Source organism: Lynx rufus, unplaced genomic scaffold (genome assembly GCF_022079265.1).
Source record: "Lynx rufus isolate CCGP_SWC_20201006 ecotype Redwood Valley unplaced genomic scaffold, mLynRuf1.p SCAF_4, whole genome shotgun sequence".
NCBI classification, from domain to species: Eukaryota; Metazoa; Chordata; class Mammalia; order Carnivora; family Felidae; genus Lynx; species Lynx rufus.
Window position 1 is genome coordinate 29,296,359 of NW_025814856.1, and position 17,935 is coordinate 29,314,293.

The 17,935-nt window shown below is 43.4% G+C and overlaps 1 protein-coding gene across 1 annotated transcript in view; it reads left to right on the forward strand.

Moving 5' to 3' along the window:
• PTPRG (protein tyrosine phosphatase receptor type G) overlaps positions 1-17,935 on the forward strand; it is a 578,709-nt gene that overhangs the window by 519,278 nt on the left and 41,496 nt on the right. Inside the window, exons 14-15 of the mRNA XM_047095189.1 lie at positions 3,541-3,632; positions 17,120-17,211. Of these exons, the coding sequence (XP_046951145.1) occupies positions 3,541-3,632; positions 17,120-17,211 (184 nt within the window). The remainder of the gene's footprint in view (positions 1-3,540; positions 3,633-17,119; positions 17,212-17,935) is intronic.

A 17,935-nucleotide genomic window follows, 5' to 3' on the forward strand; every position in this document is an offset into this window, starting at 1 on the left:
GAGTGAGTTAAGATACAATGTCATGTGATGTTGACCCTGAACCGACTGCTTTTCTTCATCATTAAACCCACAGTGTATGATTTGTACACAAACAGAATTCACACCAGTGTGGTCAATGGTAGTGAAAAGTTGACACTATACTAGAACCTGAATCAGTCCCTCACTGAAAGTAGACCTCCGGTAATTAGTGATTAAGGGACTAAATCTCTAACCATGTGGTTCATCCATAAAATGGAGGATGAAGCAAGCATTAATGAGTTTATTAATTCCTATTTGTTATAAAAGAGTCAGGTACAGTATGATTGATTTTTTTGTTACGGACAAAAGAGAAAACGGCCTGTGCGTCTGTATTTGAGTGAGATGTAGCCCCTCAGGGATCTCCCCGCCCCGTTCTTGCTGCCCTATTCCCCACTCATCACATAGCAGCCCAAACGAGCACCTGGAAGGAGGCAGGTCGGACGGTGCCCCTCCACTGACTAAAGCCCTTTGTTAGCTTTCCATTTTCCAAAGATGCCAGTGAAGCTTGCGGTCTTGGATCAGGTATGATCTGCTCTTGCCCACTCGTCCCCCCCCTTTCCTCTTACCGCCCTTCCCTGCTCTTACCTCTGGTTTCCATTCAGTTCCTACAACATGCAAGCTCACTCCGTTGTATGGCTCCAGCTACTTGATCTGCCTAGAAAGTCTTCCCCTACGGCTTCCCAAGGCTAATCTTCTTCAGGCAGGTCTCCACCCCAGTGGCACCTCATCCTGTTTTACCTTCTTCATCGCCCTGGACTGTTTGAAATCACTTGTTTACTTGTTAGTTGCAGATTTTCACCCTGAGAACGAGGTACCTTGTCTGTCTTGTTGGTCAGACTGCCCTGGCCCCTCACCACCGATGATCAAGGGACAGTAATAAGAGAGGAAAAGCATGGAAGGCTGTACCCCAAAAGGATAATAGTAATGATCCCTAGGCGGAGGATGTGGAGTCATTTTAATTGATTTCTTTCCCTTTTGTTCATGTGTATTTCCTAATTTTTCTGCTGACATCATGTATTATGTATGTACTTCGAATGCTTAGCCAGGCTTAAGGAAGTGGTTTTAAAGCTTCTAGGCAAGAGAGCTTTATTGCAGAGCTTCTATTGCAGAGAAGGCATTATCTGCACGCACCACACTGTGCAGTAGGTGCTGAATAAATGTTTGCTCAGTCTGCTGAAACCATTATTCTAAGGGAAGGCATTTCCCCGAAGGTCTGTAGGTAGTTACGCGCACCCCCCCCCCCAAGTTCCTGTGTGGGAAGAAAGAATGTATGACGTGCATCAAGGTACTTAGATGTGAAGACCTATGTCTCCCAGGTTTCTGACCTTCATCCGCAGGGCTGTGCTTGTGTCTGATAATCACGGGGTTATTTTGCTCCAGGGAAAATCCATTATAAACAGCACATGGAGCACTAGGGTGTGATGTGCTTCAGTACACGCTGCTTTCATTTATTTATTTATTTTTCCCAAAGAGAATGTGGAGCCGCATGTAACAGTGAGTGAACAGTCTGCCTGCCTTCTTCCAGAAAAAGAATCTACAATATAGTTTTTCCTTTCTAAGTCACTTGGCTTGAACAGTCCCTTGGCCGATAACAGTTCTTTCTACTAATAGCTTTGTATGTTAGTAGTTGAATAGGTATGGTAATTATGTCTTAAAACAGGAGACTTATTTGGTGTGTGTGTGTGTGTGTGTGTGTGTGTGTGTGTGTGTTTCTAGTTGAAGTCTGACCTGGTAAATTGAATGTCATTTGTTTCAGTGTTAGCACTTCTTGGGGCTAGTAATACTTGAATGGTCCAGTATCTCAACAAAAGCAGGTTTTTTTCAGCTAGGACACTGGGTCGTTAAGGTTCTATCTCATTGCTGAAGTCTGTCACCTTTGTTTAACTTTAACGCTGCCTTCTGGAAATCTGCAAATTTGGGAGAGGGAGGAATCCAAGACTAGAAAACTTGATGACTAATTTAGAAACAGAAAGAAGCTACTCCCTCAGACAAGAAAATCATGTGGGTTTTTTTTTTTTTCACATGGGTTTCCATCATTTTCACCTTCAGTAGAAGATTCAGTTATTACTAGAGCCCTAAAATACTTTGTTCATTTCATATCCACGTAGCTGAAATCAAACTGACTGGCATTCTTTCCAAATTTAAGTAAAGGCAGCTAACGATGCATAATGGAAACTTGTTTTATTATTTCTGGTACAAATGCCGGCAAGTCATAGAAAAAAAAATCATTGTTTCAGCCTTCTGCAAGAGCAGTCCTGCAAGACATGTGCCGAGTAGGAGTGACTTATGTTCAGAACCCCCTAATGGCGTGGAACAGCCATCCAGATTGCTTCTAGAACAGTGCCCAAATGTACAATTGGTTAGAGCTTCTTTCCGTCTGGAAACAGGCACTGCTTAAAGAAAAATGCTGTGCCCAACAGAATCGTCCCAGGATACTTTGGATTAGATGAGCAGAGACAACTCTGAAGAAAAGTTGACTTAGCTCTAGCGATTGGAATGCAGCCCCCAGGAAAAGCAAAGCTGTGGTGTGTATAAACAGGGCTTGGTGCGAGGCGCCAGAGGAGCGGGCTGGATCCCAGGGACACCGAGCACCAGAAGGATGCCGCCTGCTTGGCTAAAAGACCCAGCAGCAGGGCCAGCTATTGTGAAGCCCCTCCGCCAGATGAACAGGGACCCTTCTCTGGTCACAATAGCCATTCACGCTGAGCAGCCTCATTAAATATTCAGCCTGTGCTTCCGGCAGCTCATTAGGGCCGCAATGAGCGGTGACGTGGACGCTGGAAAGCCGAGGGCCAGCCAGCATCAGTAGGCAGAGGCTGAGTAAGCTGCCGATGGCTTTTCTGTTCACTGCCTGTCCTATGATGACCAGTGTTTGCTCCCTGCTTTGCCTGAAGTACAGGTAAAATAAAAGCGAAAACAGGCAGGTGGCACCTAAGAGCTGCAGGTTTTTCCCTCTGAGGTGGTCTGGCAGGGACCTCGGATAGTGAGTGCTTGCCCCCTTAAAGCCCTCTGACCCTCTTACAGCGCTGACTGCAGCTTTGGGGGGGCCTTTGCTAAGCACTAACAATGTGGTGCTATTGTGTACTTGGGCTGTTTGATGACTGCATTCGGGAGGGTTTGAGGTTTGGTTTTGAACTTGGTGCTAGAGGTTTCGAATACCAAATTACTCTTCTGTAACAGGTCAAACTCAGAAATATTTGGGGGTAATCCAAACAGTTAGTGCAGCAGGTTTACGACGTTGATGCCAAGTTCTCATGTATCTGAGTGGTTCACCACTGAGACTTTGCCTTTTGACTATCAGGGTAGATCTGGTACAATAAAAAGTAAATATTCTGCAGCTATCGGGGGTTCTTCCAATAGACTGAATGTTGTCCTTAAATCTTGTTACTTTTCCATGGGTTTGCACTCAGTGCTGTGTGATATTTAAAGCTGCTGAAATCTGTGAAAGAAGAATTGAAAAATGAACTCAAAGTGTATTTTCTCTGGTCTCACTGTTTGCATGTTTTTCTCTTCCCTACACAGAAAATGTTTTCAGACAGCTCATTTCTATGTGGAAGATAGCAATTCACCTCGGGTGGTCCCCAATGAAAGTATCCCTATCATTCCTATTCCGGGTAAGTAAGACACCCTCTTATTTCCAATAGGCTAATTGTTTTTCTCTTCTGCTTGTACTTGTGTGTGACAGCCATGACAAAATATTATTTTCATAGCCTTTTAAAGCTTGCCCTAAGAGATCCTTAACTCAGGGTGCTTTAATGAAATCTTTGCTTCTTTACATATCTGCGGCGTGATGGAAGTCCCCTTTAAGAGGAACGAATACCTAGGAGTTAATCCACAGAATAGACTCCCGTGCAGGGAGGGGAAGTAACAGTAGACAAAAGGGAGAGCAGAGATACTGGCGAGCCACTTGGACTGAGTTTCATTTTGATAGGCAATTTGTGCTTACGTTTTTTGTTTGTTTTTTAATCACGATTTGTTGATACATTTCTCTTGCATTTTCTCCTAAGATTCCTTACTCTGAAAATACTTAATCTTAGTGTTGGCAGTTTGGGTTCTTAAGATTTGGGGTGGAAGTCTAGGGATACGTTCTTGGTCCAGGACGTATTTCATTTGTCCTCAGGTGAAAAGGTGAAACGCTCAGTCAGCGTGAGGGGTAGGGACTGGTGGAATGCACTGGAGTAAATCCTAGCAAATGACATAAACCTTGAGGAGGTCAGGAGCCGGTTCGTTGTAACAGAGGAGACGTGGGAATTGGAGATGGCTCCCACCGTGTTTATCTGGTGTCCCTTCCTTTTTGCCAGATTTGAACTCTCTTCCTCTGGGTTTCATTACGTCCTTGTGAATATCTGTCTTTAGATCTCTCAGACATCCATCCTCCTGACGTTATATCTTTGTAAACTGAGGCACTGCTTGTAGTAGTGTCCCACACGCCTGCAGCTCCCCTCTTTCTCCAGAATGGTCTTCACCGTCGAATAGCCCAGGTATTGCCCTTGTTGGTGCATCGTCTCTTCCACCTACACTGAGAGCTTCATAAAGGCAAGTGGATGTCTCCTTGGGGTGAGAATAATAGCTGGCATATAGTAAGCATTCTTTAACTCTCTGAATGAATGAATAAGTGAATTAACGCCAGCAGACCTTTCTTCAGGTTCTTGAAAGGCTCTATCTGTGAAGCTCAGAGGTACAGTCATTCTCTCGGTACCAAGGAATGCTTCTGTTGTTTAAAAATCTTCACGAGGTGCAGTTATGGTTGGGGATTTAATTGGACCTTTATGTGTCCATGTATGTTAAGTCATTAGCTATTGTTGGGCTTGGCCGTATTTTCTCCATTCTGGTCAGCTTCTGTCCCTAAAGCTTGTCACACAGAAACAAGGGGTAGCAGAAGAGTCTCTGGTTAAGTTCCGACTGGGTTATTTCATGGCTGCTAAACAATTCCTAGACAAACAGGACAGGTGTTGTGTCACCCTCCTTTCTTGACTGACCGTCACCCTTGGGTCTCGATGGAGGAAATTGCACTCTTGCCTTTGAGAGGAGAAGCAGCAGACAGCAAGCCTTAGTCTTCCACTTGCATGGAGTAAGTAGTTTTGTTGACACCACGGGATTTGTGCACTGGCATGTATATAATCATTTTCCTCTTGCATCACCTAGAGTACGTGTTGAACTCTGGAAAATTCCTAGGAGCCTCTCTCCCTGTGAACTGATTTTCATCTGACAAACACAGCCGTTGGGTAGCTGTGCGGTTGAAATCTGTTTTAAAAATTTTTTTAATGTTTGTTACTCATTTTTGAGAGAGAGAGAGAGAGAGACAGAGCATGAGTGGGGGAGGGGCAGAGAGAGGGGGAGACACAGAATCCGAAGCAGGTTCCAGGCTCTGAGCTGTCAGCACAGAGCCTGATGTGGGGCTTGAACTCATGAACCATGAGATCACGACCTGAGCTGAAGTCGGACGTTCAACCCACTGAGCCACCCAGGCGCCCCGAAATTCTGTTTTAAGAGGCTAAATCGTGAGATACTTCTTGGGGCTGTTCTTCAGTTTTTATTTTCTTTTCTCACTGGATAGGGAATCAGAAAATCTACAGTCCCCCCCCCCCCCCGCCCGCTGCCTCCACCATGAAACCTTTGGTCAGTGCATTGACCTCTGTGAGCCTTAGTTCCCAGAAATCTGTAAAGTGAACAGGATACTTGATCTCCTTGCACTTGAGGCAGTGGTAAAAATCGCACGAGATACTATGTTGTAAAAGCATTTTGGACACTATAAGCCAGAAACATCCATTGTTGAAGCTTTCCTTCCCAAATTATGGTATTATTCATCCCAGGAGCCTTGGAGAGTGAGCATTTGCATGGTACTCAGGTTAAGAAGGTCCCAAACACTGAACCACGCCCACTGGGTGTGGTCTGCCATGCCTTGCTCTTTGCCTTGGACTTGATGTTCCGTTCACCGGAAGCCTCACAAAATGCCATCAGTCGTGCCTGCCTTGCCACACCTCTGGGTAAGGTGTTTCGCACCGGAAAGGCTTTCGAGAGTTTTCTGCCTCGTTTCCCAGCTACCTGTTGAGTCACCAAGGTAAATAGAGTAGTCCCCCTGCCCCCCTTCACCATGGGGTATACGCCCTGCAACTCCCAGTGGATGCCCGGAACTGCAGATCTCCTCAAACCCTATATATACTGTTTTTTCCTACACATACATAACTGTGATAAAGTTTAATTTATAACTCAGGCATAGGAAGAGATGAACAATAGTAACTGATAATAAAATAGGACAGCTATCACAATACACTGTAATAAGGGTTAGGCGGTCTCTCTCAAAATACTCTGCGCTACTCACCGTCCTTGTGATGGTGTGAGCTGATGAAATACCTGTGTGACGAGACGAAGCGAGGTGAATGACCTCGCATTCCGCTACTACTGTCCTTCTAACCAGACCTCAGGAGAAGGATCACCTGCTTCTGGACCACGGCCGATGGCAGGTAACAAACCTCGGATGAGGGGGCACTTCTGTACTCAGAACCCGAGGGCGTTTTTTAACTGGGAGTTTTTCCTGATTCATACTGGTAGTGTAAGTACATGGGATGAAAATTGCTTCAGATTCTCCACTGGTTGAGAAATCCATGGAGGTCAGTGGTACCTCACTTGACATAGGAAACGCATCCTTGAGGAGCTGGAACACCTCTGTACAAATGAATTAATTTAAATCTGCAGGGCGGTGTGATGGTCAAGGACCTGGAGAACCCGAGAGTGAGACTAGTCTTTCTGTTTTCACAGACCACACAGCCTTCCCTGGGCACATGCCAATACAGATCAACAAGTGTCTGTCTCCCTTAACTGGGAAAGAGTTATTTTACATAACCTTTCTTGAAAGAGTTTTTTAAGTTAATCACATTCTCTAATTTTCCTTAAACAAAACCCCCACTGTTCCGTTGAGTAGTTATATTTGTAAAATATTTTGTAATTTATGATGCACGTTAACAATCCATTATTCTGTTTATTCTTATGGTTTCTTCTGGTTATTAGCATACAACTGTGTCCTGCGTAAGAAATTCAATGTAAGAAAAACGCAGTTTTTAACAAATTCGTGAGTTATTTTCACTCTGATGAAGCTTTCAACCCAACTTTTCCCTAGTGGAGACCCCCATGGGGTCATTCCGAATGATTTACCCTAGGAATTATCTCATCGTTCATGTTTCCAGAAATAGTAGGATATTTATAGAACTCATATGGAATGTTTGTTCTCCCCCAGTAGACCTGTTAGATTTTCTTCTTGTTCAAAACCTAATAACAGGACTACTGGCCCTCTGATTTACGAATTTTATCACCTAAACTCCTTATGTCCTATAACTGATTATTTAAAAAATGAGTTTTTCAGATATTTTCCAGGTACTGGTTTTTCCAGTATTTCCAGGGGCACCTGGGTAGCTCAGTAGGTTCAGCGATCAACTCTTCATTTCAGCTCAGGTCATGATCTCATGGCTCGTAAGATCGAGCCCTTGTTGGCCTGAGGGCTGACAGCATGGAGCCTGCTTGGGATTTTCTCTCTCTCTCTCTCTCTCTCTCTCTCTCTCTCTCTCTCTCTCTGTGCTCCCCCCCCCCCTGCCCCTTTCCCACTCACACTCTTTCTCTAAATAAACTTAAATTTATTTATTTGTTTACTTATTTATTTATTTCCAGGCAAACACTATAGTAAACTGAGCCATTATACTGGTTAAAAACGTATGCCACAGGGTACGATTGAAAAGTCATCAGGCACCAAACTGTTACAAAATAAAACTTGTGGGTCAGCACTGTAGACTATGGAATGAGGTCTGCTCCTAGAACTTCCTTTACATTGAACCTCTTTAAGAAACCATCATCATCACATGGGGCGCCTGGGTGGCTCAGTCAGTTAAGGGTCCCGACTTCAGCTCAGGTCGTGATCTCATGGTCGGTGAGTTCGAGCCCCGCATCCGGCACTGTGCTGACAGCTCAGAGCCTGGAGCCTGCTTCGAATTCTGTGTCTCCCTCTCTCTCTGCCCCTCCCCCGCTCATGTTCTGTCTCTCTCTGTTTCTCAAAAAAATGAATAAACTTTAAAAAAAAATGTTTTTAAATCATCATCATGTAACGTGTATTGAGCATTTACCGACGACATGGTTTATTTTCACTGCAATCCTAGAGAGACCAGTGCCATTGATATCCTTCCCTTAGAGATGAGGAAACTGAGGCTCAGAGACACTTAATTCGCTCAAGGTTACACACAGTTAGCATTGGAATGCATTGGAGTTAGCATTGGAATCTGCTGTGTGGCTTCAAAGGACAGATGCCTAGAAAAGGCTCCGCCCCCGTCGGCCTGTTGGCATGTTCTTCTGACAGTTCTGATCTCTCAAGACTTCAGGCTCCTCATTTGGATGTTGCTTCATGAAATCAAGGCCTTTTCAAATATTCACGTGTAGTTTTTCTGAGCTCTTGATCCTTATCTTCTTTCACCAGCACTGACCATTTGCTTCTCCATTAAGTTCTCCTTCATCTCCCTGAACGGTTTCATTATTTTGCTGAAGTTTCTTCCATATCAAAAACTCATCTGCACTTTTGTCCTGTAGTCATTTCTATTTTCTTCCTACGAAAAAGACACTCCACCCACCGATACCTCCACTCCCTGTGCAAAAAGAGGCCTGTGTGTTTTAATGATTTGGGGAGAAATTCACAAATAGATTCAAACTTTTGGATGAATCTGCTGTGGTTAAAATTCATAAACAAACAGTTCTGGCCTTTAAATCCCAAAGCATAAGTGGGATCACTAAGTTACACTAACTTTGTGAGAAGTATTACAAAATAGGCAAATGGTTAAGGAAAGCTTTGCTAATTGATAATCATCCTTGGGAGATAGCCATTTATAGGACTTTTTGAAGAATTCTGAGTTATTGTACTCATCTCATTGAAATTTTAGGAGTTTAGAATCTTTAGTGTGTTCTTCTGATTTAACATAGCAAAGATAGTCTCGTAAGGATGAAGGCATTTTTTCCTGATCTCCCCTGGACTTCTGTACAACGTGGAAATGCTACAGAATGTGAATATGGTGGCTAAGGTGGGTTAGCATTAGAAAGCACTCCTCTAGGGGCGCCTGGGTGGCCTAATGGGTTAAATGTCTGACTCTTCATTTCAGCTCAGGTCATGATCTCACAGTTTGTGAGATTGAGCCGCATGTCAGGCTCTGTACGGAGCACAGACCCTGCTTGGCAATCTCTCCCTCTCTCTGCCCTTCTCCCACATGCACAAGCGCTAACCTGCTCTCTCTCAAACATTAATAAAAAAACGGGCGCCTGGGTGGCTCAGTCGGTTGAGCATCTGACTTCAGCTCAGGTTATGATCTCATGGTCTGTGAGTTCGAGTCCCACATCAGGCTCTGTGCTGACAGCTCAGAGCCTGGAGCCTGCTTCTGATTCTGTGTCTCCCTCTCTCTCTGCCTCTCCCCAGCTCATGCTCTGTCTCTCTCTGTCTCAAAAATAAATAAAAACATTTAAAAAAATTTTTTTAAACATTAATAAAAAACAACAGGGGCGCCTAGGTGGCGCAGTCGGTTAAGCGTCCGACTTCAGCCAGGTCACGATCTCGCGGTCCGTGAGTTCGAGCCCCGCGTCAGGCTCTGGGCTGATGGCTCAGAGCCTGGAGCCTGTTTCCGATTCTGTGTCTCCCTCTCTCTGCCCCTCCCCCGTTCATGCTCTGTCTCTCTCTGTCCCAAAAATAAATTTAAAAAAAGTTGAATAAATAAATAAATAAATAAATAAATAAAAAACAACAAAAACTCCTCTAATGCAAGAGTATCCAACATGAAAGAAATTAAGGAAGTGTTTTTTTTTTTTTAAGTGTATTTATTTTAGGAGAAAGAGAGCAGGGGAGAGGCAGAGAGAGAGGGAAAGAGAGAATCCTAAGCAGTCTCCATGCTAATAACACAGAGCCCAACTCAGGGCTCCACCCCATGAACCACGATCATGACCTGAGCCAAGATCAAGAGTCGGTCACTTAACCAACTGAACCACCCATGTGCCCCAGAAGTGTTTTTGAAGTTATGTTCGTCACTACAGAATTGTCATCAATTCTTTCATCAGGAAAATTGGAATTATAGTGCCTATTCCATATATGATATTTGGGAAAAGTGGTTAGTTTGTTGGCCAGTTGGTTGGTTTTCCAGGTAGGCTGAACTCTGACTTGTGCAGAATGAAAGGGGCGTTGACTCTTGGGGCGCCTAGGTGGCTCAGTCAGTTGAGTGTCCGTCCAACTCTTGATTTTGGCTCAGGTCATGATCTCACTGGTCATGAGTCAAACCCACATTGGGCTCTGCACTGGTAGCTCAGAGACTGCTTGGGATTCTCTGTCTCCTCTCTCTCTCTCTGCACCTCCCCCACTCATGCTTGCTCTGGCATGCACTTGTTCTCTCTCTCTCTCAAAAGTCAACTTTAAAAAAAGGGGGAAGGTTTGACTCAGTATTTTTTTTTCACTAATTGTTTTCCAAAATCGAATGGTTCTCCATTGTCACCCTGGGAGAGTTAAGCATAATAGAATGCAGTAACTTAGCTGTCCGTCCTCTCAAAATGCTTTCTCAGGTAGTTACTTCTAAGACATTTTTAAGATACTAAAGTGATCGATCACACATTTCCATTAAGATCCATATTATCCTTAACCTCTGCAACTACTTTTAAAAATCTAGAGTTTCCAATCTTGAGATACTCCTTTTAAATGACAAACTTCAATAATATTTTCATTGCAGCTATTGAAGTGTTACGTACATACGTCATCTGTATCAAACTATTTCCACTGTATTGCATTATTCTTTTAGGCTTTCTTTACATTATAGCTTTTTAAAATCAAAACTTAGTTCATTAAATTAACCTGATGAGAGAGAATGTTGCAAGGGCTTTTCCAAATCTGCATATTGTCAAGCACAAATGTCCTTAGAAATGTGTTTTTTCTGGAAATTAGAACATCCAACTTGCTAATAAGAGCATTAGAAAACAAAATGTTGCTGCTAACCAGTAGCTTGGAAATCCAGAAATGATTCATGCCTTTCCAGCAGTTAAAATACATCTTAATAATTTGAAGGTCACTTGCTACAGCAGGGTGCCAGCATATAAAGGGATTTTAAACATGCAGTTTAAAACCCTTGGGATTAAACCAACCTTGTTGGCATATTTTATTTATACAGAGATTATCTCCAAAGGAGATTCATTGGTCTTTTGACTATAATGAAGCCTTTTCTTTATTGACTTCATTGTGTCATAAATGAAAAGAGATTTCTTGTTATGGCAGGAAATAAACTGTTCCAATCTCTGCAACACTCCTTGCATCCAAAGAGTCTGATTTAGACAAAAATCTATTTGTTGTGCTCTAACTCGGAAACTAAAATCACGGTAATGTTCCTTTATTTCATGTTTGCTTTATCTTCCTAAGTGGACACAGAGGTATTACCAAGTGCAGACAGAGACCTGAACTTGGCTTCTGGGAACTGAGAGCACAGACACAAGAAGGGACTGAGTTGTTCCTGAAATCTGGGACTGTGCACTAGAGAGGTGGTTGACAATCCTGTTGTGGGACTTGGGGGACCAGGGTTAAGGTCTGAGCAGGAGTGACTTGATCCAGTGACTCTGCTGGGGCTTTATAGGTTCTTCTTATAAATTTGCCAGAGGACAGATTGGGTTGGGATTTGCCATAGGGTTGTAGGAACTTGAATGGATTAAACAAACTTCACAGAGATTGGTGGCAGAGTAGGTGACTTAAGGCCCTCTGGAATGTTCATTGTAATTCTTTATGTACCCACACCCTGCCACTACGGTATTTTCTAAAATAGACGTTAAGCCAGTTGACCCCAGCACTGAGCATCTTGGCAGGAAGGTAAACACTACAACACTTTTTTTTTTTACTTGACATCATCACGGTGACCAGAATATTAGTGTGAATTCTCCAGGTTTACGGAAGCTTACTCTTCAAGCCAAAGTGTATCATTTCATTCGTTATAAGTCAAAGTTTCTTTAAAATGCATTATTGTGGTTTTCTGCCCTCTAGCCGTGTACGTTCAATTGAAGGTCGAGAGACGTGAAATAAGGTAGAAGAGATGAGACTTTGGAGTTGGCCTGGGCCCCACCAGTTGATAATGATAGTGGACATTGGCCAAGCTCTTTGGTCTCTTGTAGTCAGTTTGCCTGTCTATAAAATGGGTAATCACCCCCGGAAATCATAGGGCTGTGCATATAAAGCAATTCGCACCCAACAATAAATGAGTTACGAAGCATTTAGTAAATGCCAAGCACTCATCTGCTTTTTGTAACACTATGAATTAGGTAGTTATTCGCATTTCACAGACGAGGAAAAAGAACCACAGAGAGTTTGAAGTCCCACCACCAGGCCATCTTGCTCTGGCCACCATTTCCCTGAGGTGCCTGATACACGCAGAATGCTTTCCATCATCAGTAACCGAGAAGAAGGACGCTACACAATCTTACCGAGTTACAGGCTAAATACCCTGCCACAGAGCTGCCTGAGCCCTGTCTGCAGCACCTCCCTGTGGCTGATGTTCCGTTCAAGAAGTCTCGGCTACTGACTTTTTCTTTCTTTTTTCAAAATGTTTGTTTATTTACTTGTGCAAAGACAGACAAGAAAGTGAAGTTTTTCCCTTTTTGTGTATCTGTTATTCCTGAAGAATAAGAGAAGGCAGACTAAGATTATGAAAGTAGCTTAGAACCATACACCAATGTAAGGGTGATTTCCCACTAATGGCTCCAAAGATGCAAGTACAACAGAGACATAACTAGATTTGGAAGTAGCCTCTCTCTGTGTTCCGTGTGTTCTTTGTTCCTTATAGTGTTGTATTCAAGGTCAACAGTCTTGAGTCTTCCAACGCTCTGCTTTGGGTACCTACAAACCAGAGACCAATTCCAGGCTTCCTCAGAAGTGGTACATGAGGGTGTTTCATTGTGGACTGCCCAAAATAAAAGGTCTCTTGTATATGAAGTTTAATTCCAGCCACCAAAGGCCGAAATCTTGGAACAAAGTATAAATAGTAATATCGCATAACAATCTCACCCTTAAGGTGCTGATTCTCAGCTGACTGTACCAAGCACTTTATAACAGGATGATTTAATGATAAAAGCAGTACTCTCATTTTTGCTGAATTTAAATCTTCGCTATATGAAAATTCTATAAGTAAATAGGAGAAGGGGAAAAAAGGGAAGCAGACCACAAGAGACTTTTTTTTTTTTTTTTAAGTTTATTTCTTTGGAGAGAGGGAGAGAGAGGGAGAATCCCAAGCAGGCTCTTTGCCATCAGGGCAAAGTCCACGTGGGGCTTGATCTCACGAACCATGAGAACCTGAGCCAAAATCAAGAGTCAGATGCTTAACCAACTAAGCCACCCAGGTGCCCCAACAGACTGTTAACTATAGAGAACAAACCGAAGGTTGATGGAGGGAGGTGGGCAAGGCCTGAGCTAGGTGTATGATGGATATTAAGGAGGGCACTTGCGTGTTACAGGTGAGTGATGAATCACTAAATTCTCCTCCTGAGGCCAATATTACCCTATATGTTAACTAACTGGAACTTAAAAACTTGAAACAAAAAACGCTGGCACAAAATTTAAACATAACATTTTATCCAAGGGACTCTAATTAAACCAAGATACTCGGTTTAACTCCTTGTTCTTCCTTGAAATCGGAGAATGTAGACAAGTTATGTATCACAGCACATAGGAGAAAGAGCTTTGCATTCAGTACACCAGGGTTCAGATCTCAGCTCTGCCTACTGAGTTATCGGTCGCTTTGGACATGTTGCTTCCGTTACCTCCTGTGCAATGTGAGGATAACAATGCCCCCTTCACGTAGTTCTGGTAAAGGTAAATGTACCGAAAGCATTTAGCACAGTCTCTGGTAACCAGTCTAGGGCTTAATAAACGGTGATTCTGTTCTCATTATACCCACTCTATCTTGAGACCGTTTCATTATATATCCTAACAATCTCCCATCTAACCTGGAGGTCAAACCTCTTCCCTTTGATGCCAGCTCATAGTTTTATTTTCTTTATCAGCACTACATCGGTAACATTTATTTTTGCCTGAGTCATCAAACCCCTCCCTTTTATGGCACTTGGGAGTCTTCACCATGTAATTACATGCTGTTCTTGCCCGCACCTGCTTACGTTCATTGCTTCTCCAACACAAATGTGCCCTTGGGCGGAGACCATCTCCCTAATGTCCGGCTGAGTCCTGGGTGCTCAGGAAATGCCTCCTCCAGTGGTTTCCCATTCACTTGGCCCATATACACAGACAGCAGCCATTCTCTCTTGACCTTGGATCCGCGACCCGCTTCCCCTGCCATGGTCCAGCTTTTAGTTCATCTTTCTGAGCTTATTTTCCCAACTGTGAGATGGGTAGGAAAACAGCCTCTATCTCCCAGGGTTGTTGAGAGGATTTGAGTACATGTTAATGCACCTAAAGGGCATAGAAAAGTGCCTCGTCCATAGTTAGTGCTGCTAATGTCCTCTGCGTTCAGCAACGGAACATACTTCGGTGAAAAAGCATCTTTCATATGGATGACCTCTAACACCACAGGGTTTTTCCAGATAAAAGCTGAGATCAGGTCTATGCTGCTGTCCTAATTGCTTGGCCTTCTGTTAGTTACGGTAATTTTCTAATTACCTGGTTCTTGCTGAGAGAAATTTAAGAGGAAAACTATTAGGACTTTGAATTAGTCATAGCCTTGTATTCATCATAATATTGACCAAAAAAAGATTTATGACCCTTCAGCTTCATGTATCTTGATTGAAAGACAAATACCATGTTACCTGGGTAGCTGGTGGTGGTCCGTGCTGAGCGTGTGTGGGTGTGTGTGTGTGGGTGGGTGTGTGTGTGCGTGCGCGTGCCTGTTGGTAGTTTCATGACGTTACTGGTGGTGCCTGGAAATGCAGAGGGGTGTGGTTACACTTCCTTGGATGAAGAAGCTAATTGGAGACACTAGTGAGTCATATATTTCCATGGTTATCATACTGAGTTCTGCTGGATTTCTCCTGCTCTAGCCACAGGGGATAGCAGGCAGACTGATTTCTGAGCACGTATGGCATTAGCTTGAATACTATACCTGAGCAATTGGCAGAAAAGAAAAAAAAAATGATAGTTACCCTAAAAGCATTTTTTTTTAAGGACTTGAGGTGGGCTTTGGCCTCTGAAATGCCGTGGGTTTTGCCCTTTTTTGTTTTTTGACTCTGCAGAGTAAAATAGCTCTAAAGCTGACCTGTTGTTTTTTCTTTCTTTAAACTACAGTCCCTGTGCCCCGTAAATGTATTGGAATTCTAAAATTCTAAGCTATCATGGGATAAATGTTGCCCTCAGCCTATTTATGCCTGTTAATGATGTCTCCCTCGGAAAGGGGTGTCTTTGGGTTTCTAAATAAAGTGGGAGGCTGCATTCTATAGTGTTCGCAGGGTTACGTTGTATCTCATGTCGCTCCTTTTGCCCCTTGTCCAAAGGTGAGTGTCTTTGGGTTAATCTTCTTGAGATTCCGGTTTTGTACATATTAACCCTTCAGCCTCAGCTTAATTTCTCTGCCACTTGATCTTAATTGTAGAATTTGCTTACTCCTAAACATTTGAAGGGAAGTCAGTCAGATAATTTTGGAAATTTTTCTTGAACTGTGCATTCTGCTCAATATTCTGGAGAAACGTTTTGGCTCTGCTTACTTTGTTAATGCTGGTTACATCATTATGGGAGCTATAGATTTCTTGGGCGTGCAAAATGATTGCATATTCATGAACATCTTCAATCCTGAAATATTTGTAAATAACTTGGCAATTTTTTTCATAAGGTGGCCTATTAAAATGATTAGGTCTTTAATTGTTCACACAGAAAGAATTTGTGCTTACAGAGCACCACCTATTTGATAAATAACGTTTCTATGCGAAGCAATTTGGATTATGAACATATAAGTCACCTTCCTTAAACAAAGTATAAGAGATGCTATTTTCCACTTAAGAATGATTCAAGTTTGAAAATGTCAATAGATGCAAAAAGCCACCCTGGAGCTTTGCTCTCTCGAAAGAAAGTAGAGAAGGAATGACATAGTCAATGTTAACTGTCACCAGATGAAGAGAAATCAGATTGTCAGGCCTGGATCTATAACATTCTTGCCAAAGTAGGACCTCATTTACACATACAGATCTTCATACCCTTTGCTAAGAAAAGCATCTGTGGCAGTTTAGATGTTTGTGCGTTTGCCAAAGATCTTTCACTCTGAATAAAGTAAATGTCATGTCTGTTGTTTATCTCAAATTCAGCAGAGTATTTTTAAAAGGAAATATTTGCGGGGGAGGGTCGAGGGAAGGAGGTTGGGGAGCTCCAGTTAGTGGGGTGTGGCAGTTTTACGGCCAGTACTCAAGTATCAGGCTGGATCTGGACAAAGCAGCTTAAAACACACTTTGGGCTCGTATAGCCGAAAGCGTCCCTCTGAAGTGACAACGTTGCAATAAATTGGAAAGTGGAGTCTTCCTGAATCTCTACCTAGTCTGTCAACACCCAAAAAATCCAGTTAATTCAGTCAAACTGATTATTTGGCATCGTGTAGACACAGCTGTCTTGAACTCAAATTTTGAACATTTAAACATAGATGGCATTGTACCCGAAGCCAGCTGGTACAATGGCATCGATCTGTAATTGTGTATAAAGATTGCTTCGACTTGAGAGATGCTCCAAGTTCAAGCTGGACCCCACTGCAGAGCAATTTTTGAGAATCTTAGGTTGTGATAAAATTTCTTGACAAATGAGGTACCTTAGGTAGGTTCAGACTTTCTGTTGAGAGTATGATGCGGTCATTTAACTATGTAAATTGCCTAAAACATTAAAAAAAAAAAAAGTAATCCCCTACGTACTTGAAAAGGAAACAAACCTGTATTTAACCTTGCTTCTCGGCATTCAAAACCATAATGAGATAGAAATGTAAAATACATCCTGAGACTCTTCTTGAGGACCTCTACTTCAGGTGACCGAATTACAGCACTCTTTGCAAAAGTCAAATGTTTGTCTTTAATAATCCCTTGTCCGTGTTACTTGTTTTATTGAAGTGTATTCTGTGTGACTCTGAATATCATTTTATCCCCACAGATGACATGGAAGCCATTCCTGTCAAACAGTTTGTTAAACACATCGGTGAGCTGTATTCTAATAACCAGCATGGGTTCTCCGAGGATTTTGAGGTAGGTTTCAAGACTGAAAAGTAACTTCCGGAGACCCAACCCTTACTGTGTGAGGCTTGTTAGAAACTCGAGCTGAGTTCATTCTGGCATAACAAAACAATGGTGGGAAAAGTGGAGACCGGTTTTCTGCTGCTGTTACTGCTTTTCTGCGTCACGCTTACAACTGTGACAAGCACTCTCATCCCAATAAACATTAGGCGAGAGGGAGTTGGTCACCCATGTCCTGAACGTGCGTTTCTACGGAAGAGCGGACTCGGGGGTAGAGAGGAGGCAAGCGCCCCCCAGTCCTGTCTTCATCTTAATCCTGAGCGGGCCAGTAGTCCTCACGCCGAGGGTAGGGTCCGTGTCTCTGGGTGCACGAGGTGTTGAGGGGGCCGACTGCACGGTAGGTAGGGTGCCTCCTCATCCTCGGGCCAGTCACCTCCTCTCCGATTCCCTGGGTCCCTCGCTTTTAACAGTGGCGCTCGCGTCACGGACGGCCCCACGGTGGGAAGAGGTGAATGCTGAACGTCTGTGAAAGCGCCGGGTGAACTGTGAAGCCCGTGCGAAGGTTGATGGTTGTCGTTCTCGCGACTGTCACTCCCTGGAGAGAAGACACGGGTTAACGCAGCCCTTGTGATTCTAAGAACTGTTGTGCGGGGAGCAAGGTAGAGCGCAGCGCGCACCGCCCTGCCAGCTCCGGGTTCCGTGCCAGTTCAGCAGTGACAGGGCGTCAATGAGGAGC